At 45.2% G+C, this 20101-nt stretch overlaps 1 protein-coding gene across 1 annotated transcript in view; it reads left to right on the forward strand.

Moving 5' to 3' along the window:
• Window positions 1-20101, forward strand: part of LOC116978961 (LON peptidase N-terminal domain and RING finger protein 3-like) — a 46593-nt gene that overhangs the window by 13590 nt on the left and 12902 nt on the right. The window contains exons 2-6 of the mRNA XM_033030275.1: window positions 1887-2005; window positions 2123-2245; window positions 4012-4155; window positions 5202-5436; window positions 8949-9033. Coding sequence (XP_032886166.1) covers window positions 1887-2005; window positions 2123-2245; window positions 4012-4155; window positions 5202-5436; window positions 8949-9033 — 706 coding nt within the window. The remainder of the gene's footprint in view (window positions 1-1886; window positions 2006-2122; window positions 2246-4011; window positions 4156-5201; window positions 5437-8948; window positions 9034-20101) is intronic.

Raw genomic sequence — 20101 nt, forward strand, 5'->3', positions numbered from 1 at the left:
ACTTATTACTGATTAAAGTTTTTAAAAAATCTAAAGACTTGGAATTTAACACGACCAGCTTCAACTGATGATGTCACAATGGCTCGGCTGGCAGTGATCAGCTTCACTGAAGATTTCATCCTATATTCATGATTAAAAATTAAAAAAACACTATTTTTTCCTGTTAAAATCATTCCTGCCAGCTTCCAACACACCTCGATACAATGTTGCAACACAAGAACACTCTGAACTTTTCACCTCACTGGAGGGGGAGGGCGAATTGCTATTGCAACTCGCAGGGGAAGTGCAATTGGAATTTTGTTTGACGCCCACTGCTGAGGGAGGCAGGGGAGTGCTGGAATCTTACGTTCAGGAACGGCTTGTGTTGGAGGACCACGCCTCCCCTGGGGGCTACGGGTAGGGAATGGGTGCGTTGGGGTCTGCACTTGGTCTAGTATATAACAATAAATCTCATCTTGTATGTGTGTGTGTATATATGTGTATATCTTTATATTTTCGCAAAACCACTACGCGGTAACAATAGGATTTTTACATATTCTGCCTCACATTTTCCCCTCTAAGCAGTGAACAGCTTTACTGAAGATTTTATGCTTTATTTCTCAACTTATTGCTGATTAAAGTTAAAACAAATAACAAAACTCCTTTTAAAACGACTAGCTTCCTCTGATGACATCACAATCAGGTTGGCTCGCAGCCCATTTCACACACAGAATATTCCACGAGCTTTGAGTGACGTCAGGGGGAGGGCCGCATTTCCAGAACATTCCTCAAACGCTTCACCACCTCCCCAACGGTCGACCTGCGTCATTCTCACTGCTTAATGCACTCCTTACTGCTTAATTCTGATGCCACAATGAGGTGGGCAGGCACCATGACTCAGGTCGGCGCACGTTTAACACACGCCCGCCCGCGGCCTCGCTTGGGTCCTCGGGTCCACGCCCGCCCGGTGCCTGGTGAGGAGGCTGCTGCCACGGGCAGAGACTGGGCCTGGGCTGGAGCCGTGCCTGGAGCTGGAGTGAGGGCCGAGCCCGGGGCTTGGGATGGGGCCATGACCAGCGCCGTAAAAGAAGCCGCTGGTGGAACCAAGGACAAGCCGGGGTCAGGGACAAGCCCGGAGATGAAGTCGGGGCCTAGACTGGAGCCCATGCTGCGGCCGAGCTGATGGCTGGAGTCTACAGCCAGGGCCGGGCTGAGTATGAGAACCAGGCAGAGTTCTAGGACCTGGCACTGCTCTACGACCTGGGTAGGTGCTGCGCCAGTAAATGGGAGTGAGAGGAGGAGGATGAGGGAAATGAGGAGGTCTCTACCCCCCTCCCTCTCTGCCCCCCTTCCCTCTCTGCCCCCCCTCCCCCCCCCCCCCTCTCTGCCCCCCTTCCCTCTCTACCCCCCTCCCTCAATGCCTCCTCCCTCTCTAGGGAGTGGTGAGTATTGGGACCTATGGGTGAGTGATGGAGTATTGCGTTTGGGGACCAGCTCTCCCCTGTGATGCCGCACACCCCCCCCCCCCCCCCCCCCCCTCCCCGGCTTGGAGGACTGAACCCAACGGGTCCCACTTGGTCTAGTATTTATTTAAAATCTTCCCTCAGCCTCCTGCACTGCTGCCTTACAACGCTGCCTTATAGCGCCAGAGACCTGGGTTCGATCCTGAGTATGGGTGCTGTCTGTACACATCTATCACCTGCCATCCTTTGCCCCGCCCCCATCTCTCCTCCTGCCACCACGCCCCACCTCCACTGTAATCACCCTTGCGACGGGAGCCGATCCCATGTTCTCCAGAGACGCTGTCTGACCCGATGAGTCACTCCAGCACTTTGTGTCTTTTTCTGTAAACCAGCGTCTGCCGTTCCTCGTGTCTCCGTTTTCATCTGTGTGTGGTTTGTTTACAGCACCCAGAGACCATTTGCTACTGAGCAACCGTGCACAAATCAATGCGAGTATGAAATGCTTTGAAGATGCATTGCATGATGGAAATGCTGCCTGCATCCTCCAACCCACCTGGTCCAAAGTAAGGTCTCACTCAAAGCTCCCCTTGTTTCTTTCCACACATCGTTGCAACCTTCCGCGGTATGTGAAACAACCCGCCATTCTTGAGTTCTGAGCAACCACTCTGTTTTATGGTCAGGGTCACCTGAGAAGAGCGCAAGCCCTTGCTGGACTACAGAAACTGGATCAGGCATTGAAGGAGTATATTATCTGCATCGCTTTAGATTCGGAAAATAAAATGGCAAAATCGGAAGCTCAAAAGGTAATCAAACTTTCGTTACTTCCAAGTGTCTTTGTGTATGCAAAATTAAGACCATTTCATTTAGTATAGATTGAAATATCATAAACTCAAATGCGTAAAGCCTTTTAAGGAACAAAGTGGGAGTAGAATAGACAACCTCAAAAAATAGACTACCATTCATTTGAATTGAATTATTGAATTTTATTGTCATGTGTATCAAGATACAGTGAAAGCTTTTTTTGCATGCTATCTAATGAAATCAGATCACACTACAGGACTGCAGTCAGGAAACACACAAGTACAACAGGTGGAGCGAAAAGAAAAATACTAGAGTGTAGAAATGTTTTAGTTTCATTTAGAGATGGCATGGAAACAGCATGGAGACTGGCCCTTAAGCCCACAGAGTCCACGCTGGTCATAGATCACCCATTCATACTAGTTCTATGCTGTCCCAATTTCTCATCTCATCCAGGAAACATATTATCTATATATTTATTATTTATAGATCTTGTATACATCGATACAGAATTTATATCAGTTATTCAGCATAGCAGCATTACAGTTCCAGAGGGGAATAAAATGTCTGCAATAAAGTGGATTTGAACATAAAACATACAACATTAGAACAGAAATAGCCCAGTCGATCCACAATGTTTGTACTGAACACACGGCCAACATAAATAAATCTCATCTACCTACACGTGATCCATATCCTTCCAATCCTTGCATATCCGTGTACCTTTCAAAAGCATCTTAAACAACATTATCATAACTTCCTCCACTGCCACCCCTGGCAGTACATTCCAGGCACCACCTGTGTAAAAAAAAACTTGCCTCGCATGTCTCCTTTAGGTTATCTTGTATTATACGACTTGGCCAGTTATCACAGAAGTTTCATTTCTAACAAAGCTATATTAAGTTCAGTTTTGACATTTTTGATTACCAATCATCAGAACATTTTAAGAGAGGAAAGCAGATTCTCATACTCTAATTGAAGAAATGATTCCTGCCATCACTCATAAACAACTCTTTTCTATATCTATGCCCTCCCCTGCATTCCCCTCCGACACTGGGTCATTAATGTTGTGTCAACTCAGACATTCCCTCGGCTGGACATTATTTCTTTAGACTTTAGAGATACAGCGTAGCAACGGGCCCTTCGGTCCATCGAGTCTGTGCTGACCAACGATCACCCCGTACACTAGCATTATCCTTCACACTAGGGACAATTTGCAGAAGCCAAACCTTCTAACCTACCACCTGCACATCTTTGGAATGTGGGAGGAAGGCGGTGCACACGGAGGAAACCCACACGGCCACAGGGAAAATGTACAAACTCTGTACAGACAGCACTTGTAGTTAGGGTCGAACCCGGGTCTCTGGTGCTGTAAGGAAGCAACTCTACTGCTGTGCCACCGTACAGCCCTGGTCAGTTTACTCAGTTATTGTGCAGTTGTCTTAAATTGGGAAGGTGGTACATCAGAAAAAATGTTGAACTCCTTCCATTTACAGATGTAAAGAGCAAATTTAGTCAGAGTATAATTTTTGAAACCTTTCAAACCTGGATCGAAACAGAATGTGTGCAGAAGATACATTTTATTGGCTGTACTCCTTTCAACCAGATTTATTTCAATATAGGGCAATTTGTAGACCGGGTTAGAATTCATTGTTTACAGATTTCAGAACAAAAGAGAATTTTGAAAACTGAAATATGAAATTTGAAAATTGAGAATTTTTAAAAGAGAATTTGATTTCAAAACAAAAGAGAACTTGTCATGCTTTTGCAGATCCTGAGTGTTTTCCTTTCGCCCATTGCGAAAAATATGCGTCAATGCTTGCCTGATATGATGCATCTTTCATCTCCACGTTCTCCAATTAAGGGTATAGTCAACTCTCTCAGCCCCAGCAATGCATTAGACAACTTGCGCAAGGTAAGTGTGAGAAAAGTGGATATATGTCATCCTCTACATAAATGCTTATTTGATAGACCAGAAGCCACTGTTTTCCCTTCCATGGGATTTTCTGTTTCTTTATATAGCCAAACATCTAAAACATCTAGTCTACCCCTGTGCCACTTACATTCCTACAAAACTGTCTGTATCTCAATTTTCCACAATGTGAACTCTATTTTTCCCACTAAATCCCATGTTACAAGTGGCGATGTGTCCTCAACAAGCTGTGTTTTTTCTCAACAGTAATGTCCCCTTGGGTAAGAGCTGAGGAAACTGATTGTATTGTAAGCAGAGAGATAATGTTTTTTTGTTTTAATAACTAGAAATGGATGCCACATGATTAGATGTATTGTTGGACGAGCATCATTAGAAGAGATGGCTTTAGCGGTTTCCAAAGCAAATCCCTTAAATGGCTTCCTGCTGTGAACTAGGAACCTGCAATTGTTGTCCTTATTGAACTAGTTCCATTCTCTATATGCATTATTTTTTGCACTCAAGTTCTGTGAGAGCAATTTTTTATTCTGCATCTCCAAATGTTTAGTAATGATTTATGAGTCCCAAAGGGATGAATTTCCATTGGCAGAACTGTGTGTGTTCATTGCATTTGTATTTACACAAACCCCATTTAGAGTTGTTAAATGGGAGTGTGAGGAATGAGAGTTGCAAAGTTAAAAGATATTAGAGAGTTAAGAGCGCATTCCATGTAGAGATATGAGCATGACAGGAGTTTTTTGTTAAAATCACAACCTCGGGAAGACCAGTTAGATGGTAAATAAACACCATCACTCTTGTTCTGCAGTGCCTGAAGTCATGGTATTCTGAGGGAAGCTCTTACATAAACAAGAATGGTATAAATGTTCTGTGGTAGTTTAAGAAGCTCCAAATTGAACAATGCCTTAGCTTTTATGGTTGCACAGTTTTGTTAAGCTACTTGGGGTATTTTGAGGGTTTTTTTTTAAATTGCAAAGCTGTGGTCTTGTAGGATGTGATGTGGAAATGAGCTTATTGACTTTATTGTCTTGAAGGAAAATCTAGATACAGATGACATCTGTGTCAAGAAAGAATGGAAGGCTCACTCGTATGGTAATTTGACCAAGGCAGATCAAATGATGAATGACAACAAAGATCCACTGAAGACCTCAACTGCCCAGCCAGCCTTGACGAGAACTAAAGAAAGGACCACACAAAAAAACAAATATGACTTTGTTAAAGATGACAAGGCTGAGATAACTGAAGAAAACAGCAAATGCTTCAAGCGAGGTATGCCTATCAGTCATGCTAACCCATGGGAGTTAGAAGGATTTATTTAACGGCATTTACTTTATTTTAGTGGCAGCACTGCGGCGCAGCACTAGAGTTGCTGCCATACAGTGCCAGAGACCAGGGTTCGATCCTGACTACGGGTGCTGTCTGTATGGAGCGTGTACCTTCTCCCTGTGACCACATGGGTTTTCCCCAGCTGCTCCGATTTCCTCCCACACTCCAAAGACATGCAGGTTTGTAGATTAATTGGCTCCTGTAAATTGCAAATTATTTCTAGTGTGTAGGATAAATTGTTCCCAGTGTGTAGGATAGTGCTAGTGAACGGGTTAAAGATTGCTGGTCGGTTTGGACTCGGTGTGCGGAAGAGCCTGTTTCCACGTTGCATCTCTAAAGTCTAAAGGCACTACAGTTAACCAACTCTATAGATCATTTGTGAAATGGATTTTCATTTGTGCTTTGGAGATAAAATTATGAAGTTATTGTCACGTGTATGGAGGTACAGTGAAAAGATTTAACATGGAAACATAGAAAATAGGTGCAGGAGGAGGCCATTCGGCCCTTCGAGCCAGCACCGCCATTCATTGTGATCATGGCTGAACGTCCCCTATCAATAACCCGTGCTTTCCTTCTCCCCATATCCCTTGATTCCACTAGCCCCTAGAGCGCTATCTAACTCTCTCTTAAATCCATCCAGTGATTTGGCCCCCACTGCCCTCTGTGGCAGAGAATTCCACAAATTCACAACTCTCTGGGTGAAAAGGTTTTTTCTCACCTCAGTCTTAAATAGCCTCCCCTTTATTCTAAGACTGTGGCCCCTGCTTCTGGACTCGCCCAACATTGGGAACATTTTTCCTGCATCTAGCTTGACCAGTCCTTTTATAATTTTGTATGTTACTATAAGATTCCCCCCTCATCCTTCTAAACTCCAGCGAATACAAGCCTAGTCTTTTCAATCTTTCCTCATATGACAGTCCCGCCATCCCAGGGATCAATCTCGTGAACCTACGCTTCAATCACAAGGATGTCCTTCCTCAAATTAGGAGACCAAAACTGTACACAATACTGCAGATGTGGTCTCACCAGAGCCCTATACAACTGCAGAAGAACCTCTCTATTCCTATACTGAAATCCTCTTGTTATGAAGGCCAACATTCCATTAGCTTTCTTCACTGCCTGCTGTACCTGCAAGCCAACTTTCAGCGACCAGTGTACAAGGACACCCAGGTCTCGCTGTACCTCCCCCTTACCTAACCTAACCCCATTGAGATAATAATCTGCCCGCATGTTTTTTGTCACCAAAGTGGATAACCTCACATTTATCTATATTATATTGTATCTGCCACGCATCTGCCCACACACTCAACCTGTCCAGGTCACCCTGCAACCTCCTAACATCCTCTTCACAGTTCACTCTGCCTCCCAACTTTGTGTCATCTGCAAACTTGCTAGTGTTGCTCCTAATTCCCTCTTCCAAATCATTAATATATATGGTAAACAATTGCGGCCCCAACACCTAGCCTTGCGGAACTCCACTCACCACTGCCTGCCATTCTGAAAAGGACCCGTTCACTCCTACTCTTTGCTTCCTTTCTGCCAACCAATTTTCTATCCACGTCAACACCCTACCCCCACTACCACGTGCTCTGATTTTAGTCACCAGTCTCCCATGCGGGACCTTATCAAAGACTTTCTGAAAGTCTAGATACACTACATCCACTGGCTCCCCTTCATCCATTTTGCTTGTCACATCCTCAAAAAATAATTTTCCTTTCGTAAACCCATGCTGACTTGGACTAATCATTTTACTGCTATCCAAATGCCCCATTATTACCTTTTTACTGATTAACCCCAGCATCTTTCCCACCACCGAAGATAGGCTAACTGGTCTGTAATTCCCCTTTTCTCTCTCGCTCCTTTCTTGAAAAGTGAGATAACATTAGCTATCCTCCAATCCACAGGAACTGATCCTGAATCTATTGAACATTGGAAAATGATCCTTCATTCCCATTAGCCTACCCAATACTATTTCTCGCCTAATGATAATTTCTTTCAGTTTCTCGACCCCCTTTGATCCTCTGTCCTCCAGTACTTCTGGGAGATTGTTTGTGTCTTCCTTAGTGAAGACAGAACCAAAATATCTGTTCAACTCCTCTGCTATTTCCTTGTTCCCCATAATAATTTCACCTGTGTCTGCCTTCAAGGGACCCACATCTGATATTGCTACTCTTTTCCCCTTAACATATCTAAATAAACTTTTACTGACCTTCTTTATATTCCTGGCCAGCTTCCTCTCGTACTTCATCTTTTCAGCCCGTATTGCCCGTTTTGTTTCCTTCTGTTGTCCTATGAAAGTTTCCCAATCCTCTGGCTTCTGACTACTCTTTGCTGTGTTATAAATCTTTTCTTTTAATTTTATTCTATCCCTAACTTCTCTTGTCAGCCACGGTTGCCTCCTACTCCCCTTAGAATCTTTCTTCCTTTTTGGATTGAAACTAGTTTTGTTTTGCATGGTATCCAGTCAAATCAGGTAATTCAATACATGAGTACAATCAAACCAAACACACATCCAATATAAAGACTGAAGAGAAAAACACGGAATATAGTTCTCAGCATTTTAGTGTAACTGTTCTAGATACAAAATCACCAACAACTGAGGTCCCAGAACAGATCTCTTCCCATTTCATCCTCGCTATTATAAGGCAACTGAACCATCCTCACCAACTAGAGACATGTAATGCCCTACCTTCTGCCTCATTGGAGACCTTTGGACAGTCAGTAATGAGACTTTACTGGACTTTATCTTTCATTGAGCGTTATTTCCTTTACCATATATCTGTACACTGTGGACGGCTTGATTGTAATCAAGTCTTTCCACCGACTGGTTAGCACGCAACAAAAATGCATTTCACTGTACCTTGTTACACTTTAGTCTTTTAGGCTTTAGACTTTCAAGATGCAGCGTAGAAATAGGCCCTTCGGCCCACTGGGTCCACGCCGACCTGCAATCACCCCATACACCAGCACTATCCTACACACTAGGGAAAATTTGAAATCTTACAGAAGCTAATTAACCTACAAATGTACATCTTTGGAGTGTGGGAGAAAACCCACGCGGTCACAGGGAGAACGTACAAACTCCGCGCAGACAGCACCCGTAGTCGGGATTGAACCTGGGCCTCTGGCGCTGTAAGGCAGCAACTCTACCGCTGCACCGCCTTGTCACACTACACGTGATAAGAGTAAACTAAACTAAACTAGATCTCTCAAACCTCAAGCCAGAATAAGACACCACCACCACAACCCTCTGCACCACGTTTGGGTCTAAAACTGGTTTAATGGTGGATATGCTTTGAGGAGTCCAATCTAGTAAAGACTGAGGGTGGAGGGCTGTTACACAGATAGTCCAGTCTCCTAATTTAAATCTTTCTAAATGTGAAAATGATTTTCACTGTGTACTACATTACAGAGTTTGACTGATGTACTTTCTAATGTTTGATTGAAATGCACAGCTAGAAAACAGAGTCCCAGCAGAGAGGATGATGAACAGTCAAACCTTGTGGATCCATTTGACCTGGAGTGCTCATTGTGTATGAGGTACGCATGAGTTTCTATCGATCTGTAATTGTTATTCCACCTACATATGTCAGATTCTTTAAATAAATGACACGTTTAGTTTAGTTTATTGATGCACCATGTTATAGGAAAGATATTGTCAAGCTTGAAAGGGTTCAGAGAAGATTCACGAGTATGTTGCCAGGACTAGGGGGTATGAGCTATAGGGAGAGGTTGAGTAACATAGAAACATAGAAACATAGAAAGTAGGTGCGAGAGTAGACCACCAGGTCCGTCGAGCCCGCACCGCCATTCGCTCATGGCTGAACACTAAACAGACACACTTACCCACAAACAGTAGACACAAGACACAGAACACAAGACACTACCCTCCCCTTTATACCGCTATCACCCCTCTCCACCCCAAGAACCTCGTGATCTCCTGGGGGAGGCAAAAAAACGGATAAAAACCCAGGTCCAATTCGGGAAAAAAATCCGGGAAATTCCTCTCCGACCCCAATCCAGGCGATCGACACTTGTCCAGGAGATCACTCAGGTCTTACTATACTAACCATACCTAGGTCCATATCCCTGCCCTCTCCCCGTAGCCCCTTATCCCCTTGGCAGCTAAAAAAACATCTATTTTAGACTTAAATATATTTAACGTTTCTGCTTCCACTGCTCCCTGGGGCAGTGAATTCCATAAATTAACCACCCTCTGGGTGAAGAAGTTCTTCCTCATCTCAGTTTTAAAAGAGCCCCCCCTTATTCTGCAACTATGTCCCCTAGTTCTAGTTTCCCCGATCATTGGGAACATCCTCGGTGCATCCACCCGATCAAGGCCCCTCACGATCTTATATGTTTCAATGAGATCGCCTCTCATTCTTCTAAACTCCAAAGAGTAGAGTTCCAGCCTACTTAACCTTTCCTCATATGTCAATCCCCTCATTGCAGGAATTAATCTTGTAAACCTTCGCTGCACTGCCTCCAGGGCTAGTACATCCTTTCTTAAGTATGGACCCCAGAACTGTACACAGTATTCCAAATGTGGTCTCACTAATACTGTGTACAGCTGCAGCAAGACCTCCGTGTTTTTATACTCAATCCCCCTAGCAATAAAGGCCAAAACTCCATTGGCCTTCCTGATTGCTTGCTGCACCTGCATACTAACTTTTAGTGATTCATGTACTAATACCCCTAGATCCCTTTGCGTTGCATTACAACGCAGCTCCTCCGTATTTAGAAAATAACTTGCCCTATCATTTTTTTTCCCAAAGTGAATGACTTCACATTTATTAGTATTAAATTTCATCTGCCAAGTTGTTGCCCACTCTCCTAGCTTATCTATATCCTTTTGCAGACTCTTCCTATCCTCCTCATCCCCTACTTTTCCTCCCATTTTTGTATCGTCCGCAAATTTTGATATATTACACTTGGTTCCCTCCTCCAAATCATTTATATAAATTGTGAACAACTGGGGTCCCAGCACCGACCCTTGCGGAACCCCGCTAGTTACCGGTTGCCATCCCGAGTATGAACCATTTATCCCCACTCTCTGCTTCCTATTTGTTAGCCAATCCTCTACCCATGCTAATATATTACCCCCAATCCCATAATTTTTATTTTTAGCAATAGTCTCTTATGTGGCACCTTGTCAAAAGCCTTTTGGAAGTCCAAGTATACCACATCCACCGGTTCCCCTTTATCCACCCGGGTTGTTACTTCCTCAAAGAATTCGAGCAGATTCGTTAAACAGGACTTCCCCTTCACAAAACCATGCTGGTTCTGTCCGATGAAGTCATGTTTATCCAAGTGCCCCGTTAGTGTTTCTTTAATAATTGTCTCTAACATTTTACCCACCACCGATGTTAGACTAACCGGTCTATAGTTACCCGCCTTCTGTTTACTTCCTTTTTTAAATATAGGTGTTACATTGGCCATTTTCCAATCCACTGGGACCGTTACTGCCTCCAGGGAATTTTGGAAAATTATCACCAATGCATCCACAATCCCCACCGCTATCTCCCTCAAGACCCTTGGATGTAATCCATCAGGCCCAGGGGATTTATCCTCCTTCAGTCTCATTAATTTCCCTAATACCACCTCCTTGGTGATCTTAATAGTATTTAGCTCCTCCATTCCTACCGCCCCCTGTTTATCCAACGTTGGAATATTTTTTGTGTCTTCTATGGTGAAGACTGATACAAAATACTCGTTTAATGCCTTTGCCATTTCCATGTTCCCCACCAACAACTCTCCAGTCTCACCCTCCAATGGACCAACGTTCACCTTAGCCACCCTTTTTCTTTTTATATAGCTATAAAAACTCTTACTATTAGTTTTTATGTTGTTCGCTAAATTCCTTTCATAGTCTATTTTCCCCGCCTTAATTAATCTCTTAGTTATTTTTTGCTGACCTTTAAATGCTTCCCAATCCTCTACCCTCCCACTATCTCTGGCTACCTTATATGCCCTTGCCTTCAGCCGAATACTATCCTTTATAGTTTTACTGAGCCATGGCTGACTGTTCTTACCCTTACCCCTTTTTTTCTTCATAGGAATAAATTTTTCTTGAAGGTTATACAGTAGATCCTTAAACGTACACCACTGCTCATGCACCGTCTTATTCTTGAGTCTGCTATCCCAGTCAACTTTGATCAGCTCATTCCTCATACCTTCATAATCCCCCTTATTTAGACTAAGCACCCTAGCCTGAGTTTCAACCTGCTCCCCTTCTATTTGAATATGGAATTCGACCATATTGTGGTCACTTGTTCCCAACGAGTCCCTAACTATGACATTTTTAATTAATCCTGCTTCATTACACAGGACCAGATCCAAGATTGCCTCCCCCCTTGTCGGTTCTGTGACATACTGTTCTAGGAACCCGTCTCTAATACATTCTATAAACTCTTCCTCTAGTCTACCCTGCCCAGTTTGGTTTGCCCAATTAATATGAAAATTGAAGTCCCCCATGATTACAGCAGTTCCCTTTTTACATGCGTCAACTATTTGCAGATTTATGTTCTGACTAACAGCGTCACAGCTATTTGGAGGTCTATAAATTACACCCACTAGTGTTTTTTTTCCCCTTGTTATTCTCTATCTGTACCCAAGCTGTTTCACTATCCTGATCCTTCAACGCAATATCCTTCCTCTCTATTGCCGTTATTCCCTCCCTTATTAAAAGGGCCACCCCTCCTCCCTTTCTTTCCTGTCTATCTTTTCTAATTGTCGAGTACCCCTCTATATTTAACTCCCAGTCCTGATCCCCTTGCAGCCATGTCTCCGTAATGGCCACGATATCATAACTATATATACTTAATTGCACCGTTAATTCATTTATCTTATTTCGAATACTCCGTGCATTTAGATAAAGCACTTTCAGATGATTTTTACTACCCTTCCTTTCCGTTTTTGCCCCTTTTACATCTAGAGCTTTATCTTCACACATTCTGGATCCTCCTGTCACATTTTGATTTTCCGCTTCCCCACTGATACCCTGCTCTATTTCCTCTACCCCTGCCGTTATTACCCCCCTTGATACCTCCCCCCCGCTACTTAGTTTAAAGACCTCTCTACTGCCCTAGTTATATGATTTGCCAGGACCCCAGTCCCAGCACCGTTCAGGTGAAGTCCGTCCTTACAGAACAGATCCCCCCTGTCCCAGTACTGGTGCCAGTGGCCCAAGAAACCAAACCCATTTTTCCCACACCAGTCTTTGAGCCACGCATTCAGCTTTTTAATTTTACGTACCCTCGCCGATTTGGCCCGTGGCTCAGGTAGCAATCCGGAGATCAGTACCCTCGAGGTTCTGCTTTTTAATTTATTCCCTAACTGCTCAAACTCCTTCAGCAGATCCTCCTTCCTCGTCCTTCCTATGTCATTGGTCCCCACATGGACCACGACCACTGGATCCTCCCCCTCCCTCTGCAAATTTCTCTCCAGCATCGCAGAGATATCCTTAACCCTAGCACCGGGTAGGCAACACAGCCTTCGGGACATGTTCTGCTGGCCGCAGAGAACCTTATCTACCCCCCGAATAATACTATCCCCTATCACTACGGCATTTCTTCTAACTCCCCCCTCTTGAATGGCCCCCTGATCCACGGTGCTGCAGCCAGGTTGCTCATCCCTCCCACAGCCCCTGATCCCGTCCTTACATTGAGTAAGAGCCTCGGTCATGCTCGTCAGGGACAAGGGCTGTGGCTCCTGCCGCATCTCCTCCTGGTTCCCCCTACCTGCCTCGCTTATGGCCACACCTTCCTTTCCTTGCTCACTGCCTACTGAATTAGTTAAACTGGTCGGTGTGACCATCCCCTGGCACAAAACATCCAGGTAATACTCCCCCTCCCTGATGTACCGCAGCGTATGAAGTTGGGTCTCCAGCTCATCAATGCGGAGCTCGAGTTCCTCTAGCCTCAAACACTTACTGCAGCTGTAGGGATCTTCTACATCAATGGTGTCGACAAATTCCCACATCTCACAGTATTGGCACATCTCCTGGCCGCCCATCTTATATAAGTAATTAACTGGTCCTATTTAAGAATCCCCTACCCGGATTACTGTATTGATACACCCCTTATTTATATAATCCTACCTCCTATAAATGGGAAAGTACTCACCCCAGCCGTAAATTACCTACTGGTTTGGCTGTCTAGTGGTAATTCCGTCCGCTCTTCCTGTCTGGTCCACTGCTCCCTTGCAGTGCGTGGCAAACCTCTTAGCCTCTGTTAGCCTCTCGAGCCTCTCGAGCCGCGGCTCCGTCCGTCCTCCCTCAAGTAGGCAGAGTCTCTATTCCTTGGAATGTAGGAGGATGAGGGCGATCTTATAGAGGTGTACAAAATCATGCAAGGAATAGATCAGGTAGATGCACAGTCTCTTGCCCAGAGTAGGGGAATCAAGGACCAGAGAACATAGGTAGTGGTGAAAGGGAAGAAGATTAAATAAGAATCTGAGGGGTAACTTTTTCACACAAAGGGTGGTGGGTGTATGTAACTCCACCATTTCTGGGGTTCCCAAAATATCTATCCAATCACAAAGTTATTTGGAAATCAAATTATTGTTATCATGTAGAAAATAAACAGCCAATATCCATTCCTCAAGTTTCTAAAAAACGTACTATGATAATGTTAGTTGAGCGAAAAATATTGGCTTTTATTCTAATGAACGAACCATATGTTCTTGGGTGCTCAAGAACCCCAACATGCTCTTACAAGATTCAGATTATGACTTAATGCTGAGTTGATTATATTAAAAGACGAGACTAAGTGGGACCCAACCCCTGTCACACGGGAGGCCTGGTTCCCTAACGCAACCCATTCCCCAACACAATATTCCACCACTCACCCATAGCCCCCAACTGCGCAGGCGCAGCTCATTTCCCCTCATCTCCCAGCACTCCCTCCCTCTCCTCTTCACCCTCCGTATTATTTCCCCTCTCCTCCTCCCCTCCCCCAATCCCTCCCTCACCTCTCCCTCCCTCTCCTTTCCCCTACCCTCAGTCACTCCCTCCTTCCATATCTCCACTCCCCTCCCTACCCCCTCCTATACCTCTATGCCCCACCTCCCCCACTCCTCACCTCCCCCTATTCCCCCCTACTCACCTCTCCCACTGCCCTCCTATCCCTCTTTTCCCCACTCCCTACCTCCCCCACTCCCCCTTCCTCTCTCTGTATTCCCCTCCTCCCCCACTCTCTCTCCTCACCTCCACCACTCTCTCTCCTCACCTCCCCCACTTTCCCCATCTCCCTCCCTACCCCCTGCTCTCCCTCACCCTTCCTCCTCACCTCCCCAGGATCTCGATGTAAACCACCGCGGCCCCGTTTTCTCCAACGGGGATGAAGAGGTTGTACTTGAGGCAAGGGTTGTCTGGGGGGGAGCGTCCTGGAGCCGGTGGAGGCGGAGGTGGAGGACTACTTTGCCCTGGTTAACGCTCCTCTTCCTCCCCGCGCTCTTCTTCCTCGCGGGCCCTGTGCTGCTCCTTGGGGCGGGGCTGTCGGGGTTGACGGGCCGAGTGGCGCAGAGCCGGGGGAGAGAGTAGCGGAGGCTATGGCCTACTTTGCCCTGGGTGCCGCTCCTCTTCCTCCCCATGCTCTTCCTCCTTTCTGCGGGCCGCGTCCTCCGGCGGCTGTGGCTGTGGTTGTGGCCGGGTGAGGCGGGCGCCGTCGGTGACTGACAGCGGACGCGGCCACTCAGTAGGATGATGGTGCAGGAAGGGGCGTCGCCGTCCCGGCCATGGCGGTGACTGACAGGTGAGGAGACCATTTGCGTGGCGGTGACAGACAGGAGAGGAGACCAATCTGAGCAAGCTGTTTTTAAGGTTTTTAAACCTTAATAACATTCGGAATATACCATCGATTGGAACAAAACTTATTTCATTTGCAGCACATGAGAATGCTGAGTAAGGTGGCAAAAAATTGTAGCGCTATCGCGTACCGTTTTTGCGCAAATAGAAAAACAACGCAAACCGGAAGATAACATGATCAGAGCTTTAGTTTAGTTCTAGGCTAAGTGGGAGGCCTGGTCCCCCAACGCAACCTGTTCCCCCAATGCAATATTCCACTCTCTCTTTTCCCCACTCCCTACCTCCCCCACTCCCCCTTGCTCTCCCTCTGTTCCCCCTCCTCCCCATTCTCTCTCCTCACCTTCCCCACTTTCCCCTCCCTCTCCCTCCGTACCCCCTCCTCTCCCTCCATCTCCCCAGTCTTCCTCCTCGCCTCCCCCTCTTTCCCCCCTCTCCCTCATCTCCCTTAATCCCCCCCACTCTCCCTCCTCGCCTCCCCAGGATCTCGAGGTTGCCGCTCCTCTCCCTTCTTGCGTGCCCCGGAGGAGCATCAGTCTGGACAAACTCTGTACAGACAGCACCCATGGTCAGGATTGAATCCCAGGTCTAATCAGAGTGTTAAATATATTATTTGCCTTCATCTTCATAGCATCGTTCACCCACTCTCTAGCACAAACATGATCTCAAGTTCTTGTGAACTTTCCAGTGGAATGCCAATGGCTGAAGAGATTCCAGGCAAGAATCTTTAACTGGAATATATATTACAACTGAAGGCAGGGATCCAGCGATTCCACTTTCAACTCTTGACCCAATCTAGGCTCCATTCCCCCCACATTGGCTCCTAACCCAACTCTTTCCAGCCATTGATTACTCTAACAAAACGTCCTGAGACACCACTGAGAAAGCAGACCAAAGACGTGCAGGTTTGTAGGTTAATAAAGGTCTCTCGAGTGGGGGGGCCGTCGAGTATGGCTGCCCAGCCTGCAGCTGTCCGTCTTTTCACTCTTTTAAATTTTTTTTAGTATGTTAAAAAGTTTAGTCTTGGAGGTCTAATCTTTTTTATGTGGGGGGGGGGGCAACTGCATTTCTCATTCCCTACCTGGTCGGAGCCGCTGTCTCTTGCAGCAAGCGCCCGTTCCAGACACTCCAAGCCGCCAAAGAGTGTCCTGACGCCGGAGCTCCATCATCCGGCGAGAGGGCCTGAAACTTGCGGCGACTGCGGAGGCTTCAAATAGGCCCCGACTACGGGGTGAACAAGAACTAGACTTTGTTGCCTTCCCTCACAGTGGGAACCATTGTGGGGGGATGTTTTTATGTTTTATGTTAAATTCCTCTTTAATGTGGTGTCTTACTTTTATTGGTGTGCTGCAAATGGCAACTCAAGTTTCACTACACCAGAAATGGTGTATGTGACAATAAATGTCCTTTGTCCTTTGTCCTTTGTAATTGGCATTTCCCTTCTTGTGCAGGAAGTGGATGCAAAATGCTGGAAAGAGTGCAGAGAATATTTACGAGGATGTTGCCAGCACTTGAGGGCCTGAGCTACAGGGAGAGGTTTAGCAGGCTAGGACTAGTCCTTGGAGTGCAGGATGCTGAGGGGTGATCTTTTAGAGGTGTACAAAATCATGAGGGGAGTAGATAGAGTGAATGCACCAAGTCTTTTACAGAGTAGGGGAATCAAGAACCAGAGGACATAGGTTTAAGGTGAGAGGAGAAAGATTCAATTGGAGCAACTTTTGAGGAGCAACTTTTTCACACGAGGGTGGTATGTACATGGAACGAGCAGCCAGAGGAGATAGTTGAGGCAGGTACTATAACAACATTTAAAAGACATTTGGACAGATACATGGATAGGAAAGTTTTGGAGGGAAATGGACCAAATGTGGGGAGTTGGGACGAGTGTAGATAGGGCATCTTGGTTGGCATGGATGTTGATCTGAAGGACATATTTCCACACTATGACTCCATGACTATGAATGGATCATTGATGGTCAGCATGGACTCGGTGGGCCAAAGGGCCTGTTTCCATATTGTATCTTTTAATAAATTCAACCAATTCAATCAAAAAGATGCTCTTAGACACAGGGTAGAAATCCAAACTGCTGTATAAACCGAATGCAAAAATCTGCTTCTGAAATTTATTTTCATTGATATTAGTTAAGTCAAAACACTGAAACAGAACTCATTATGCCACTTGTGTATTTGGCACATTAATATTTATTTTCCAATAGGTTTACTTGATGTTAAAAATCTTTGTAATCCTTGTAATGGGTGCTTCCCTTGATTTGGCCAGGGCTTTTCCCAGTTCTGGGCCAACTTGATCATTAGCCAAACCTAGCAGATTTATTGACTTTTTCATTAACTGCAGTGCGGTGGTGCAGCTGGTAGAGTTGCAGCCTCACAGCACCAGAAACTTGGGTTTGACCCTGACCTCGGGTGCTGTCTGTGCTGAGTTTGCACATTCTCCCTGTGACCGCGTGGGGTTTCTCCAGGAGCTCCAATTTCCTCCCGCATCTCAAAGGTGTGAGGGTTTGCAGGTTAATTGGCCCTCTGTAAATTGCTCCCTGGTGTGTAGGGAGTGACTGTGAAATTGGGATAATATAGTACTAGTGTGAACAGGCATGGACTCGGTGGGCCGAAGGACCTGTTTCAATATAGTATCTCTAAAAAAAACTAAAGCGCGGATGTCCTGCTGCTTCTGAAGATAGAGTAAGTGTTATCAACATCAGCAGGTTTTAAGATGAATTGAAATGGCTGGAAATAAACAGGGCAGTGTCTGTAACCAACGGCAACGTGGCATCTTGGCAGACAATCTGCCGTTCGGTCTTTGGTGGCCAGAGAGGGTGAGGGATGTACGGGGAATTTTGCTCCTGCAGAGAAATGTGGCTGAATGTGCACATTTACCCATGACGTGGTAAGGGACTTATTGCGACAATGAAAAACTGCATTCAGATTCAAAGATCAGTTTCTTACAAATTGCACAGTCAATTCAGTTTAGAATACAGAATAGAAACAGGCCCTTCGGCCCACAGAGTTCGCACCAACCATCGATCACCCATTCACACTGGTTCTATGTAGTTCATTCTCACCTTACACATTCTCTCCAGTGATGCTGCCTGACTCACTGAGTCACTCCAGCACTTTGCTTTCTGGGAAGTACTGTGAAATACCGTTTCTGAGAACTAGTAAAAGAATAGTAATCGTTTAGTTTCAGATAGATCTGGAAGGAATGTTTCAATTTGTGGGAGAGCCTAGTACCAGAGGGCACAACTTCAGAATAAAAGGACGTACCTTTAGAAAGAAGATGAGGAGGAATTTCTTTAGTCAAAGGATGTTGAATCTGTGGAATTCATTGCCACAGACGGCAGTGGAGGCCGTCATTGGGTATTTTTAAAGCAGAGATTGATAGGTTTGTGATTAGTAAGCGTGTGAAAGTTTGCAGAGAGAAGGCAGGATAATACGATTGAGAGACAAATGGATCGTCCATGATTGAATGGCGGAGTAGACAATGGGCTGAGTGGCTTAATTCTGCATCTATATCTTATGAGCTTAAGAAAAACAAAGCCATAGCAAGAGACTTGATTATATTTGGAGTATAATTCAAAAACAGCTGTGGTTCTGTTTCTGCAGAGAGAGAGAACCAATCAATATAATATTTTGACCAACTTGTGCACAGGACATTTGATAAACTTATTTACTGTCACAGCTTATTTATTGACACAAAGTACATAAGAATTGTAGCGTTCGGGAGCATGTGGAGACACAAGGAAATGGGATGCTGGAATCTTCAGCAAAACACCAGGTGCTAGAGGAACTCAGCAGGTCAGGCAGCATCTGTGGAGGGAAATGGACAGAGGACATTTTGGGACAGGACCCTTCTTCAGACTGGGAGCATGTGGCTCAGAGTCACTAGCTGGCTCATACAAAAATTTTAAGACTAATAACAATAAAGTAAAAAGATCTGATGCATAATTACTATGTAAGTAAGTTAATAGTTCTTTGACAATAGCATTGTGCTTATATTGGAGGCTGATATGGGCTTATATGTGGATAGGACATTGGATTTTCATTAAGTCTCGGGCTTGTTTCAATAAAGACATGGAGAAATCCTCAGATGTACACTATCAAAACCCAAATAAAACCTCCTTGAAGATTGTACTGGACATTGTTTGAAACCTGCTCCGATGTTGATTCCAACTGATCCTTAGGCTTGAGAGAAAGACCAGAGGATAGATGGTAAAATAAATGGTGTAAATGTCACAGTGGATGAATAAAATATTCCCTCTCAAACAATCCAAACTTGGATTGCTTTCTCTGGAACGTCAGAGGTTGAGAGGAGACCTGATGGAAGTACATAAAGTTACGTGAGGCATAGATGGAGTGGACAGTCAGAATCCTTTCCCCAAATGGGAATTAATGGCTCGAAGGGCCAAATGGCCTACTCCTGCACCTATTGTCTATTGTCTATTGAAATGCCAAAGACTAGAGGCCGTAGCTTTGTGAGAGGGGCAAAGTTTAAAGGAGATGTGCGGAGCAAGTTTTTTTTTTTTACACAGAGGGTGGTGGGTTCCTGGAGGGTGCTGCCAGGGTTAGTGGTGGAGGCAGATACGATAATGATGTTTGAGACTTTTAGATAGGCACTTGGAAGTGCAGGGAATAGAGAGGTATGGATCATTTCCAGGCAGATAAGATTAGTGGAGCTTGGCATAATGTTTGGCTCATACATTTGAGGCCAAAGGGCCTGTGTCTGTGCTATACTGTTCTATGTTCTAAGGTTGGGCCAGGGTTGTAGCTAGCTGTGGTCTCGCTCTATCTAAACTGGAG

Source organism: Amblyraja radiata, chromosome 12 (genome assembly GCF_010909765.2).
Source record: "Amblyraja radiata isolate CabotCenter1 chromosome 12, sAmbRad1.1.pri, whole genome shotgun sequence".
NCBI classification, from domain to species: domain Eukaryota; kingdom Metazoa; phylum Chordata; class Chondrichthyes; order Rajiformes; family Rajidae; genus Amblyraja; species Amblyraja radiata.